General features: G+C 37.9%; 1 protein-coding gene and 1 non-coding gene across 10 annotated transcripts in view; both read left to right on the forward strand.

Moving 5' to 3' along the window:
- Tut4 (terminal uridylyl transferase 4) overlaps positions 1 to 14,883 on the forward strand; it is a 140,801-nt gene that overhangs the window by 23,267 nt on the left and 102,651 nt on the right. For all 9 annotated transcript variants that reach the window (XR_009377620.1, XR_009377619.1, XM_059254668.1 and 6 more), the window contains exons 2-3: positions 2,937 to 3,808; positions 12,373 to 12,536. Coding sequence is in view for 7 of the 9 variants with exons in the window: in XM_059254668.1 (XP_059110651.1) it covers positions 3,025 to 3,808; positions 12,373 to 12,536 (948 nt within the window). In the remaining 2 variants the exon portion in view is untranslated. The remainder of the gene's footprint in view (positions 1 to 2,936; positions 3,809 to 12,372; positions 12,537 to 14,883) is intronic.
- On the forward strand, positions 260 to 387 carry LOC131905442 (small nucleolar RNA SNORA40). The gene has a single exon (XR_009377953.1). It is a non-coding gene; the product is annotated as a small nucleolar RNA SNORA40 (small nucleolar RNA).

A 14,883-nucleotide genomic window follows, 5' to 3' on the forward strand; every position in this document is an offset into this window, starting at 1 on the left:
GGTTCTGGGAATTCAACCTGGGTCTTCTGAAAAGCAGCTCTTTGTTGGTGTTTTTTGTTTGTTTGTTTCTTTGTTTTGTTTATTTTGTGTTTTTTCCTGAGACAGGGTCTCATGTATCTGTCCAGGAACTCACTCTGGAAGTCAGGCTGGCCTTGATCTCATAGAAATCCGTATGCCTCTGCCCCCTTAGCACTGGGTACAGCTAGTGCTCTTAACAGCTGAGCCATCTCTTTAGTTCCAGAACCTAATACATTTAAAAAACAAAGGTAGGTGTTTTTATTCAGCTGGTGGACAAAGGCTTGAAAGACAGGTGCAAAAATAAAGCATCTTGTGTAACCAATAATTCATTTTTTAGTATGAGTTTTGGCACATACAAGAGGAAATATGATCACTTAGAATGATGGTGATGATAACGAGGCTTATCTTGAACATGAATTATAGAGTTGAAGTCTTATAGTGAATGGATGTTCATTTCAATATAGTATTGGCATATTCTACAGAGCCATAGTATTCCTAAATGTGATATTTTAGGAAGGAGTATAATCTGATTTTATTCTTGTTAAGAGAAGTATGAGGTGTCAGTAAATGAGAAGCAAATCTATTCTAAAACAGTTCCTAACATAAATTGTTACAAGAAATTGGATGTCAAAGATCTCTAGTGAAGAACTTCGAGGTTGTAATTATGTCTGTCCTTAATTCATGAAAAGATAAAAGAATAAGAATAATTATGGGTATTGATAGTATAACTGGATCAAGCATTAGTTCTTTGAGAAAGGGCTTTCTTGAGACTTGAACTTAAGCCTCTTTAGTGGACAGTGAATTAATTAATTACATGAGAAGTTTCTTAAAGAAAAACTTGACTTTACAATAAAAATTAAATGACAATAATAGTAGTTTAGACTGAAATCAAAGCAGAACATATAGAGGACTTTTATTTTTTTTTATTTTCTCGAGACAGGGTCTCTCTGTGTAACCACTGTGGCTGTCCTGGAACTCGCTCATGTAGTCTAGACTAGCCTCAAACTCACAGAGATCCACCTGCCTCTGCCTCCCAAGAGCTGGGAGTGCGCCACCGCTGCCCAGTCATATAGAGAGACTATATTTGCTACAAATTAGAATTGCAAAGTCCAGTTCTGGGTGGGTGAGATGCTTTAATGTAAACATACCTACAATAAAGTTTTATTTTTTGTGTACATAGTTTTGCATATATACAGTTGCAAATAAATTAACTCATGTTCTGAGCTTTTTGTTTTAGATAATACTTTTGTGTTTTATGATGAATGCTTATATGAATAGACATGCTTGTCCTGATTTAATAATTTAGTAATATTACCTAGTAAAAATCAAAGATAATAATTTTAATTCCCTGTAATTTGCTTTTGTTGATAGAAGACTATAGTTTTTATTCATATATTAATCTTTGCCAAGCATATTGGGCAAGGTGAAGAGTTAAAAAAAAACAATTTCTAGCCGGGCAGTGGTGGCGCATGCCTTTAATCCCAGCACTCGAGAGGCAGAGGCAGGAGGATCTCTGTGAGTTCGAGGCCAGCCTGGGCTGCAGAGTGAGTTCCAGGAAAGGCACAGAGCTACACAGAAAAACTCTGTCTTGAAAAACCAAAACCAAACAAACAAACAAAAAAAAAAAACAAGCAATTTCTATAAAATGTAATATATAAAGTATTTCTGATATACAAATACTATAACAGAATGCAACTTTTTTTTACCATGTATATAGTCCTGTAAATTTAATGTTTTTTCATCAGTGTAATTGTTCCTATTAATATTTTTTAAAAGAGAAAAATGGGCTCTTAATATTTTTAGTATTTTTTTTTTTTTTACTGTCACTTTCTTGGGTTCACAGCAAAATTGAGCAGAAAACAGAGTTCCTACATATTCCTTGTCCTCACATGTTCATAGCTTACCCTTACCATTAACATTTGGGACTAGAGTGATAAATTTATTACAACTGATGACTCTACACCAACACTATTATCTCCCAAAGTCCATAGTTTTAAGCAGCATTTGTACTTTGTGGTGTTCATTATTTAGGTTTTAGGAAATATATAATAACAATTTAAAGGTTATTTACTTGAATTCATTTACACTTCTTTTTACTTCAGGGATGATTCTCATGTTTAGAGAATTGAGTAGGTTGTGGTATAAACAGGCATGTTCAGGATGAAATCATGTGGGTGTAAGACTTTTAATGCTAAGGATTTTATAACTTTCCTTATAGTGCATAGAGATTGAAATTCTGCAGCTCTTCAGTTTTCCATTTCCTTATAATGATGGAGGCATATTATTTCAGGCTTGCTCTTTCCTTCTCTCAATCTCTGTCTCTCTTCTTCCTTCCTTCCTTCCTCCCTTCCTTCCTTCCTTCCGTCCGTCCGTCCGTCTTTATTTCGAGTCTTTCTTTCGAGGCAGAGTTTCTCTGTGTAGCCCTGGCGGTCCTGGAACTTGCTCTGTAAACCAGGCTGGCCTCAAACTCACAGAGATCTCACCTGCCTCTGTCTCAGGAGTGCTGGGATTAAAGGTGTGTGCCACCACTGCCTGGCCAGGTTTTTTTTTGTGTGTGTGCAAATATTTACTCATTTATTAGTGGAAATTCTCATTAAGCAATAGAAAGTAACTTTGTTTTTGTAAAAAGTCCCTTTGTGTGTGTATGTGTGTGTGGGGGTGTTTTTTTTTTTGAGACAGACTGATTCTTGGGTGGCCCTGAACTAGGTATGTAGACTACTAGGCTGGCCTGAAGCTCACAGAGATCTGCCTACCTCTGACTTTTGATAAATGAGGATTTAAGCCCTTTCCATATAGCTTTCTGAAAAATGTTTCTTTAGTTTTGAGAACAAATTTTGAGTTTTTTAAATTGACTAATGACTAAAAGTGTTTCTGCATTTTAAATAACAAATTTTCGTTTTTATTTTTAAACCCTATAGTTTGCCTAAACTAGATTTGGAGCAGTTTATATACCTGAGATCTGCCATTTTACAGTATCACAATTGGAAAGAACCAGATTTTCAAATAATGGAAGAGCCCAAGACTTCTAAAAGCGAAAATCATGAACCAAAGAAGAATATTATTTGTGAAGAAAGCAAAGCAGTTAAAATTATAACTAATCAAACCTTGAAGCCTAGAAATGATAAGTCCATGACAGAAATTGGGACCAGCTCTCTGAATAGAAATAGTAGTAAAAAAACCAAGCAAAATGATATTTGTATAGAAAAAACAGAAGTTAAATCATGTAAAGTAAATGCTGCCAGTGTTCCAGGCCCTAAAGATTTGGGGTTAGTACTTCGAGATCAAAGTTATTGCAAAGTGAAAAAGATACCAAATTCACCCATGAAAGCCCAGAAGGGATGTTCACAGGCAAAAGTAGAAAAAGCACCTAGTTTACAGGCAAAGGCAGAAAAATCACCAAAGTCACCTAATTTACCAGTAAAGGCAGAAAAAATACCCTGTACAACAGCAGCAGCAACAACAGAAAAAGCACTTGATTCACAGAAGAAAGAAGAAAATATACCCACTTCTCAGATGAAATTACAAATGACACCCAGCTCACCTTTAGAACCAGAAAATGCACCTAGTTTACTGTTGAAAGAAAACATGAAACAGACAGAGTCCCAAGAGACTGGGGAAAAACTTGCAAGCTCCTTTGTTTCTGTGGACAAAAGGAATAGTGAAGCTCGACAGGGAGAACAATCCACTCTGGAAAACTTACTGCCATCTCAGAAGCAACAGACACAGACAGATCATATTGGTGATTCTGATGATAGTGCTTCAGGAATTGAAGATACATCAGATGATTTGAGTAAGTATAAATACATATGGTGTTTTCCATAAGTTAACTTTTGGGCAGGATTTTCTTGTTAATGTTCTGTAGGTTATTTCTGGTTTAGCTACATTAATTTCAAAAAGCTGAAAACAAAGAAACAAAACCTTTATTATTTATTTATTTATTTTGTGGTAAAAGTGTGCACATATGAGTTTAGTGGATGTTTGTGAATACACATACTCTTACTTATTTACTGATAGTAGGGCTCTGTCTTACCCTCGTGTATACTGGACAAGGACAAGTGTTCTATCACTGGGCTACACCTTTGGCCTTGGACACTTACTTAGTTTTTTTTAAATGGTCTCATTGTGTAGAGCAGGCTGGCTTTGAACTACGTAACTCAAGCTGGCCTAGAACTCTTGTTTCACAATTTTTTTTTAAAGATTTATTTATTTATTTATTTATTTATTTATTTATTTATTTATTTATTTATTTATTTATGTATACAGTGTTTTATCTGCATGCATGCCTGCATGCCAGAAGAGGGCACCAGATCACATTATAGATGGTTGTGAGCCACCATGTGGTTGCTGGGAATTGAACTCAGGACCTCTGGAAGAACAGGCAGTGCTCTTAACCTCTGAGCCATCTCTCCAGCCCCCACAATTTTTAAAATTTTTATTATTTTGTTTTGTTTTGTTCTCTGTGTAGTCCTGGCTGTCATGGAACTCATTATGTAGACTAGGCTTTGAACTCAACAGAGATCTACCTGCCTCTACCTCCCAAGTGCTGGGATTAAAGGTGTGCGCCACCATCACCTGGCTTTTAAAATTATTTTTAATTATATGCGTGTAGGTGTGTGTGTAGGGGTATGTGTGTTCATGTGTTTGTGTGTTTGTTCAGAGGCCAATGGTGTTGGATCTCCTGGAGCTAGACTTACAGATGGTTGTGAATCACTTGATATGGATGCTGGGACTTGAACCTGGTTTCTTTGGAAGAGTATTATGTGATCTTAACTGCTGAGCCGTCTTTCTAGCCCTCTCTTTGAACTCTTTTTTTAAAAATAATTTATTCATTTGTATTTTATGTACATTGGTGTTTTGCCCACATGTATCTCTGTATGAGGGTGTTGGATCCTCCAGAACAGGGGTTACAGACAGTTGTGAGCTGCCATGTGGTTGCTGGGAATTGAATCTGGGTCCTTTGGAAGAACAGCCAGGGCTCTTAACTGCTGAGCCATCTCTCCAGCCCCTCACCTTGAACTCTTACTCCTCCTATCTCAGATAGTCTCAGAAGTGCTGGGGTTACATGAACTTACCATTATACCTAGCACCCCAGTCTTAAAAAAAAATGATTTTGGTAATATTCTCATTTATTCAGTAAATAGGTATATATTGGGTTCCTATTTGTGGTCCAGTCATGTGTTTACAGTTGAAAACCCAAACCAAATCTAACTCCAGATCTCAAGAAAGCTTCCTATTTGATGTGACACAACTGATTTTCAGTGGCAAAAACTTGAGTTGAGAATGTACATGGTTTAATTTTTGTTATTTGTCTTTTAGATTGGGTAACTACATTATTAAGTGTGGGCTGATTATGAATGTGATACAGTATTGATTAGAGCAGAAATTTGAGGGCATGATAAAACTTCAGCTTTCAGGGCATAAAATGAAGCGGCTTTTTAGAAGACATTCAAGAGATCAAAGATAGTTCTATCATAAGGTTTTCTATTTTATTTCTTTTTAAAAATACTTTTGGCTTCAGTATACTAGATTTTTTGTTAGGAGTTAAAGTGGAAGCAGAGATTGATTAAGATATATACTGTTAACATTTACTTGAACTACTACTGTAAAATATTTTTGTTCATTGTGATCTTGAGTTTTATTTGTATATGTGTGTGTACACTCATTCATTTATTCATTTTTAAAGAGAATGTTCTGTGATGCTCAGGAACTTGCTTTGTAGACCAGGCTACCTCTCATCTCCTGAGTGCTGGGATTTTAGGCATGGTCATCACATCCAGGTTTTACTTATTTCTATTTAAAAAAATGTTTTGTCTGGCTGTGGTGGTCATTTCTTTTTAATAACAGAACTAAGGAGAAAGGGGCAGGTGGATCACTAAGTTTGAGGCCAGCCTGATTTACATAGAGTTCCAGGACAGCCAGAGCTACATAATAAGACCTTGTCTCAAAAATATTTTTTAAATTATATTTTATCTATAGGCATAAGCTACCATGCTTAGCTTTGTTTTACTTTCATTTAATTGTCTAATTCGATGCATGCTAGGATGCTCGGCTCTCGTCTTTTTTTTTTTTTTTCTTTAATTTTATTTTGTTTAAATTAGTGATTTGTGAGGAGGCAGTCTTATTTTCTGTTGTTTCCATGGCTGGAGAATAAAGTTTACCTTGATATAAAGATAAAAATAAACTGATTGGGGCCGGGAATGTAACTCACCTGGTAGAACAGTTGTCTAGCATACATAAAGCCCTGGATTTGGTCACTAGCAACTCCTCAAAAAGAAAATTAATGTTTTATTGTCATAGTTTGTGAAACATTGGTTAAAAAGTTCAGAAATAAGGCTGGCAAGTTGTTTCAGCAGTTAATGGCACTTGCCACTAAGTCTGATGACCTGAATTTGATCCCTGGAACTCCCATGAGGGAGGGAGAGAACTAACTCCCTGAAGTTGTCTTTTGACCTGCACACACTCACCGCCCCCATTTCTTTTCAGAAATCACTACCTTTTCATTTCTGATAGGATACAGGTGATGGTTTATGTCTTAGTCATTGTTCTGTTGCTGTGAAGAGACACCATGACCAAGGTAACTCTTACAAAAGAAAGCATTTAATTGGACCTTGCTTATAGTTTCACAGGTTTAGTACATTGTCATGAAGGGGAGCATGGTGGCACACAGACAGGCATGGTGCTGAAGAAGTAACTGAGACTTCCACATCTGGATCCACAGGCAGCAGAAAAGACAGACTCTGAGCTTAGAATGGGATTTTTGAAACCTCAAAGCCCACCCCGTAGTGACACACTTCCTCCAACAAGGCCACACCTCTTAATCCTTTAAAGTAGTGCCATTCCCTGGTGACCAAGTATTCAAGTCTTTGAGCCTATGGGTACATACTAATCCAAACCACCGCAGTTTAGAAATAGACTTTTTTTTTTAAAGAGATTTATTTATTTATTATGTATGCAGTGTTCTGTCTGCACGCCAGAAGAGGGCACCAGACCTCATTACAGATGGTTGTGAGCCACCATGTGGTTGCTGGGAATTGAACTCGGGACCTCTGGAAGAGCAGTCAGTGCTCTTAACAGCTGAGCCATCTCTCCAGCCCCTAGAAATAGACTTTTAAAACATTAATAGAATTGTCTTTTTGTATATGAGAGCAAATAGTTGAAGCAAACAGGTGAATGAGCCAAGTGATTATTTGGGGGAGAATGTTCTTGATCTGAGCTTATCAAACTTTTAATATTCAAGATGAGGATATAGCTCAGTGGTAGAGAATTTTTGTAGCATGAAGGGTGCTCTGGATTCAATCTCAAGGACCAGGCACACCTCCAAAAACAACAAAACAGAGCTTTACTCTAGATATACCAGGTAGCTTACACCTGTAATATCAACATTTGGGAAGATGAGGTAGGAGGCTTGTTGTTGAGTTCTATGCCAGCCTAGACAACAGAGTAAGACTCTGCTTTACAATAACAATCATATTGTCCCTTCCTCCCAAAGCCACTAACAAACAAAAGTTAAATTTCAGTATGCATGCGAGTCTCCTGGGAATCATATTAGAATGGAGTTTGTTAGGCTCATTCTCAGAGTTTTGATTTAGAACATGTAGGGAGTGGCCTAAGATACTGAACTTCTAACAGGTTTCTGGATACTGCTGCTGGCATGGGGTTTGGGGTGGGGATGGGAGTGGGTGGGAGGTTAGGACCAATCTTTTGACTATCATACCTGAAGTCAATCATTTAAAGAAAAATGTACATCCATATCACCTTTCATTGTGTTTGCAGTGTAATGACTAGGAGTCAGACAATGTCATTCACATGTTTTAGTGGTTAACCACACATTATAGTAAAAACTAGTGTTAGAGTGAGTGGTAGGGTATTGTGTGATGTGACACTCCTACATCTGCCCTCATTCATTTTCTTGTTAACTTTTCTCTCTCTCTCTGTTCTGCTTATGTAGTTTTCTTGCCTTTTCTCTAAAGGCAAAGGGCCACCTAAGGAAGGACCTTTGCATTTGCTTTTCCCTCTATGAATACTTGTCCCCTAGGTAACCATATAGCTGGCTCTTCTAACCTATTTTTTTTTTTTCAAAAACTCATTCTATTTTTTTTAAGGTTTATTTATTATGTATACAGTGCAGAATACCAGAAGAGGGCACCAGATCTCATTACAGGTGGTTGTGAGCCACCATGTGGTTGCTGGGAATTGAACTCAGGACCTCTGGACCCAGCCAATGCTCTTAACCTCTGAGCCATCTTGCCAGCCCCCCTATTTTTTATTTAAATTTATTATTATAGTATATGTATGATATGTGTATATGTGGAGGTATTTTACATGGTATGTATGTAGCAATCAGAGGACAACTTTTTTCCCTCTTTCTACCTTTAGGTGGGTTTTGAGGATGGAACTCATGTTGCTAGGCATGCATGGCAAGAACTTGACCCTCACTGAGCCTTCCTTTTCTTTCTTCTTTTTTTTCAAAGACAGGTTTTCTCTGTATAACAACCCTGGCTGTCCTGGAACTCGCTTTATAGACCAGGCTGGCCTTGAACTCACAGAGAGTGCTAGGATTAAAGGCATGTATCACCACAAGACCAGAAGTTACCCTTTTTAGTATATTTAGAGTCACACAGATATCACCATTATCTAATTCCTTCTTTTCTTTTCTTTTTTTTTGGGTGGGTGGGTGGGTGGGTGTTTTTTTGAGACAGAGTTTCTCTGAGTATCTCTGGCTGTCCTGAAACACACTGTGTAGACTAGGCTGACCTCAAACTCACAGAGATCTGCTTGCCTCTGCCTCCCAAGTGCTGGTTGGTATTAAAGACTTACACCACCTTATTTTCAATCATGCCTCCAGGAAACACTGTATATATTGGTATTCACTGTTTATTACCATCTTCTGTTCACTGCCAACTATTAATCATATAAACATTCATATACAAGACTTTATATGGATAGGCATTTTCTATACTTCTTGTTTATAAGTGTAGTCACATTTATCAAATTCTTGCAATCTATAGAACATAGTTTGGGGCAGTTTGCCTACTATTTATTTTAATGTTGATTCTAGAAAATGAGATTATTTATTTATTTAGTGTATGGATATGTGCCTGCTTGAGTTTTTGTGCACCATGTGCCTGAAGGTACCTGTGGAGGTCAGAGGGTATCAGATCCCTTGGAAATTGAGTAAGCTGGTATGGGTGCTGGTAACTAAACCTGAGTAAGCTGGTATGGGTGCTGGTAACCAAACCTGAGCTGTTAAGTGCTCTTAACCACTGAGTCATTTTTCCACCCCTATTTTATATATGTCTGTGTGCATATGAGTGTGAGTACCCAAGGAAGTCAGAGGCCTTTGATCTCTTTAAACTGGCATTATAGGTGGTTGTGAGTTGCCCAGTATGGGTATTGGGAATTAAAACCTGGTCCTCTGGAAGAGCAGTACATGCCCTGTTTTTGACTTAGGGTCTCACTACGTAGCCTTGGCTCTCTTGGAATTTGCTATGTAGACCTAGCTGGCCTCGAACTTGTAGAGATCCACCTGTTTCTTCCTCTTGAACTCTGTTATTAAATGTGTGCTCCACCAGGCCCTGTCCTATTTCCTTCTTTTAGAAAGTGCTATATAGCCAGGAATTGTGGCCAGTGTCTTTATTCCCAGCACTTGAGAGGCAGAGGCAGGTGAATCTCTCAGTTTGAGGCCAGCCTGGTCTACAGAGGAGTTCCAGGATAGCTAGGGCTACACAGATAAACTCTGTCTAGGTTAAAAAAAAAAAAAAAAGTACTATGTAGTCTTTTTCAATTATTGTGATAGAAATGATAATTTTATGGGATTTGCTATTGTTAGTTGATAGTCATGTAGGGGAAGTTATACATTTTTTTTTCTTTTTAAAAAGAGGTTTGTATTGTTACATTGTCTTGTTACTGATCTTCTTCATGAACTATAGAAATAAACTAGATTTTGTTTTTCATAGTTCCATAATAAAAGTCACTAAAAATTTCCCAAATATTAAGAGATAATTCCACATACCACATAGTGCATTAGTGTTTGCCAGTTGTGATGTTGCACTCAGAAGGCAGAAGCAGGCGGATCTCTGTGCATTCAAGCAGCCTGGGGCTAAATAGTGTGAACTTTTCTTATTCTCTTTAAAAAATAGAAATAGTTTTATATGTATGGGTGTTTTGTCTGCATGTGTGTCTGTGCACCACATGTGTGCCTGGTGCCTGTGGAGGCTGGAAGAAAGGGTGTCGTCAGATCCTTAGGAACTGGAATTATAGGCAGTGTGAGCTGCCATGTGGGTGCTGGAAATTGATCCTGGGACCTCTAGAAGAGCAGCCAGTTTTTTTAACTGATAAGCCCTCTCTTTAGTCCCAAGAGACCATTTCTGAGGGAAAAACCAAGGCACTTTTCTTACCTAGTAACATTTGAATATTTGTGTTTTTATAGCATTCTTTAAAAAATGATTTAATACCGGGCGGTGTTGGCTCACGCCTTTAATACCAGCACTCGGGAGGCAGAGGCCGGCAGATCTCTGTGAGTTTGAGGCCAGCCTGGTCTACAAAGTGAGTTCCAGGAAAGGCACAAAGCTACACAGAGGAAACCCTGTCTCGAAAAACAAAACAAAACAAAAAACAAAAAAAAAAAAAAAAAAAAAAATTGAGCCTGGTAGTGGCTCAACCAAGCAGATCTCTGAGTTTGAGTTTGAGGCCAACTAGGTCTACAAAGTGAGTTCCAGGACAACCAGGGCTAGGTAAAGAGACATTTTCTCAAAAACAAACAAATACATAAACAAACAGATTTATTTTAATTTTATGTGTATGTATCTTTTGCTTGTGTGTATGTATGTGCATTGCCCCCAAAGACCAGCATCCTCTGCAGCTGAAGTTGCAGACTGTTAGTTGCCATGTGGGTGCTTGGGAACTAAACCTGAGTCTACTACAAGAATTACAATTCCTCTTAACCACTGAGCTCTCTCCACTCCCCTTCTTATAACATTCTTATTTAAGAGTTTGCTTTTTATTCTAGACAGTCCTATGCCCTTTGGTAGGAAGTACCACTTCTAAATACGATTTCTTCTTTGTTTAGAAAATTAGAGCTTTAATATTTTAAAACACACATGCATGCACGCAAGCTGTCTCTGTCCCTACCTCCCTCAAAATCAACTAACCAAAGGTGGGATTGACTGTCAGGACTTCTCTATAAATTAAGTAGTTGGCTTTTGAATATGATAGAGGTGGATTTTACTGATTGACCGAGCACTGGTTTAAAATTTTAAAAAATTAGCCGGGCGGTGGTGGCGCACGCCTTTAATCCCAGCACTCGGGAGGCAGAGCCAGGTGGATCTCTGTGAGTTCGAGGCCAGCCTGGGCTACCAAGTGAGTTCCAGGAAAGGCGCAAAGCTACACAGAGAGACCCTGTCTCGAAAAACCAAAAAAAAAAAAAAAAAAAAAAAAAAATTTAAAAATTATTTTGTGTTTATGTGTTTGCCTGCATGTATATCTGTGTATCATTTTTTTTTAAATTTTTTAATTTTTATTTATTTATTTATTTATTTGCCTGATGTAGATGGAGGTGAGAAGGCATTAGATCCCCTTGGGACAGGAGTTACAGATAGTTGTAAACTGTCATGTAGGTGTTGATGCTTTTTCTTTTTCTTTTTTTTTCCTTTGTGACAGGGTCTTTCTCTGAAGCCCTAACTGTCTCTACAGACTCACTGTGTAGACCAAGTTGGCCTTGAACTCAGCTCTACCTGTCTCTGCCTACCCACTGCTGAGATTGAAGAGGTATACCATCACACCCACCTACCACCAATGCACTTAATTGCTAAGCCATCTGTCTCTTCAGTCCCTTAGCACTGCTTTCTAAAAAATGTTACATTTATTCATTTATTGTATGTTTGGGTGTGCACATGGCATTTGTGGAGACCCGAGGACAATTTGTGGGAGTATATTTTCTTCTGCCATATGAATCCTGGGGATTGAACTCAGGTCATCAGGCTTAGTGTCAATTATCCATACTCGCTAAGTTATCGCATGAGCTCACCATGCATATATCTTATAAATATATTTTAACATACTCCAATAACTTGTACAGCCAAGTTAAATATAAGGAAAGAATTCTCCCCATAGTTAAGTGTTTTTTAAATTTAAAATTTTTAGTGATAATAACTGATATTTGTTCTTGTTGTTGTTTTGTTTTTTGAGACAAGATTTCTTTGTGTAGCCCTGGCTGTCCTGGAACGCACTCTGTAGACCAGGTTGGCTTTGAACTCAGAGATCTGCCTGTCTCTGCCTCCTGAGTACTGGGATTAAAGGTGTGCACCACCACTGCCAACATGATGATAACTGATTTAATGATTGCTTCTTTTGTAGGTAAAATGAAGAGTGAAGAATCTAATAAAGAAAATTCTTCTGAGATGGACTATTTAGAAAATGCCACTGTGATAGATGAATCCGCATTGACACCTGAGCAGAGGCTAGGCTTGAAACAAGCAGAAGAACGCCTAGAAAGAGATCACATCTTTCGACTTGAAAAAGTATGCTATGTTATGTTAGTTATCGAGGGAAGAGTTGTATGCTTTATAACTTTTTCCAGAGTGTAACACTTCATGTTCCTTTTGGAGACAGGTATTACTATGTAGTCTTAGCTGGCCTGGAACTTACTATGTAGATCAGGCAGGCCACAAGCTCAGAGATCTACCCACCTCTGCCTTCTTAGTGCTAAGATGAAAAGCATGCCACCACACCTGATGTAAGTTGACTTTTAGTTATATCTTAAATTAACCCATTCCTATTAATCTATAAGTTGCCACGTGACTTGTGGCTTACTGGTATCTTACATCTCGCTTATCATGGTGGTGGATGCTGGCAGCGTCTCCTAACTCAGCCTTCCACCTCCCAGAATTCTCTTCTCTCCTTATCCCGCCTACACTATACTTCCTGCGTGGCTACTGGCCAATCAGCGTTTTATTTAATCAACCAAATCAGAGCAACACAAGTTTACAGCATACAGAAAGGCAGTTCCAGCACTTCCCCTTTTCATTTTTTCAAAAAGGTTTTGACTTTAACATAGTAAAATTACATATAACAGAACAATTATCAAGCAAGAATTATAATTACAATATCTAGTTTATTTATAATATCTAATCTATTTGTATTTGGCAAAATTAAAAGAGATAATTCTATCCTATATTTGTGAGTCTAAGGTTTTATATCTAACTTATCTTTTATCATAGCTAAAATAATTATAACTATCTAGTCTTCAACTACATCAAAGACCTCAGAGGGATATAATATTACCTGAGAAACAGGAGAAGGACACAAGCAACTTTTGGGAGTCTTGCAAGAGTAGACAGAGATAGATGGCAGCCTGGACAGTCATCCAGAGTTCATCTATAAAGTTGGGGCATCTGTCTTCAGCCCACAGGCCTAGAGTTTCTCAGTAACTTCTCTCTGTGTCTTGTAGAATGTCTGGCAGTTTCCTCTGTGCAGCAGAAACCTAAAGGACCATTTTGCCAAGCAAAGTTCACTGATCACCTTCCTATGGGTCCTGCATGTCCAGTCGATGCAATCAGTCCAGGCAAGAACAGTTTCTTGCCCAAATGGCTATTTTTTTGCCAAGAAGAAGATAACTCCATATGGAGTATCTTTGATGCCCATCCTCCTCTCTGAAGTAAATCGGTGCTGCCAGGAGCACCCTTCCCCTTGTTTTGTTTGAATATGGCAAAATACATATAACCTCCCTATTTTTTATAAACAGTTACTAGGATACAGCTGTGCTCATTTTCTTAATATAGTCTATGCCTGCTTCCATGCTGTGATGACAGAGTTGACTGGATACCAGAGAGATGGCATGGTCTGCATAAAATATTTCTATTTTCTTTCCTTTCCGCTTCCCTTGCCTTTTATTTTTCCTTTCTTATTTCTACACATGTTCCATCTACTAACATTTTATATCATTGATTTCATTTCTCCCTTGGTGACCTCATCAGTGTTCATGGTTTTATTAGGTATTAGCTATATATATTTTCAGTTCCTAAATCCAGCTTTTACTACCCTGCCACTTTTGTTACCTCTTTTCTGGATTATTGCAATATAGTAATGATTATGAATGAGTGTTTTCTGTCTTATGCTTAGAAAACAAATGATTCTTTTAAAATGCAGATTAGATCTGTATATGATGGTGAATGCCTTTTAAAATTTTTATTTTTTTCATTATGGTTTGTGTACATGAGTACAGTATATGTGGGAGGCCAGTAGAGGGCATTGGCGTCCCTGGAGCTGGAGTTACAGGTACTTGTGAGCCATCTGTCTTAGATGCTAGGAACCCATCCCAGGTCCTCTGAAAGAGCAGCTGGCACTCTTAATTACTGAACCCTGTATGGTGGTTCATGCCTTTAATCCCATCTTTCAGGATTTGAAGGTAGGAAAGTCAGGAGTTTAAGATTGTCCACAGCTACATAATAAGTTGGAGGACAACCTGAGACACCTGTGACTTTGTATTTAAAAAAAAAAAAGAGCCACCATACTTTTAATCCAAGGAGGCAAGTACAGGAAGATCTCTGAGTTAAAAGCCAGCCTGTTCTGTATAGTGAGTTCTAGACCATCCAGGACATATAGTGAAACCCTGTCTCAACAAGAACAAAAATATTAGGTGGGAGCATGTTTTTTTCCTATTTTATTTTTGAAATGGAGTCTTATTTTTATAGCTCTGGCTGGCCTGGAACTCACCATATAGACTGTGCTGGCCTCAGATTCATAGAGGTCTGTTGCCTCAGCCTCCCATGCACTAGGATTAAAGGCTTGTGCTACCATGCCCAATTTAACATAAATATTTTTAGATAGTTAAGCTTTCCTTTGCATGTTCTATAGGCTTTCTCTTAT

Source organism: Peromyscus eremicus, chromosome 2 (genome assembly GCF_949786415.1).
Source record: "Peromyscus eremicus chromosome 2, PerEre_H2_v1, whole genome shotgun sequence".
Classification (NCBI taxonomy): domain Eukaryota; kingdom Metazoa; phylum Chordata; class Mammalia; order Rodentia; family Cricetidae; genus Peromyscus; species Peromyscus eremicus.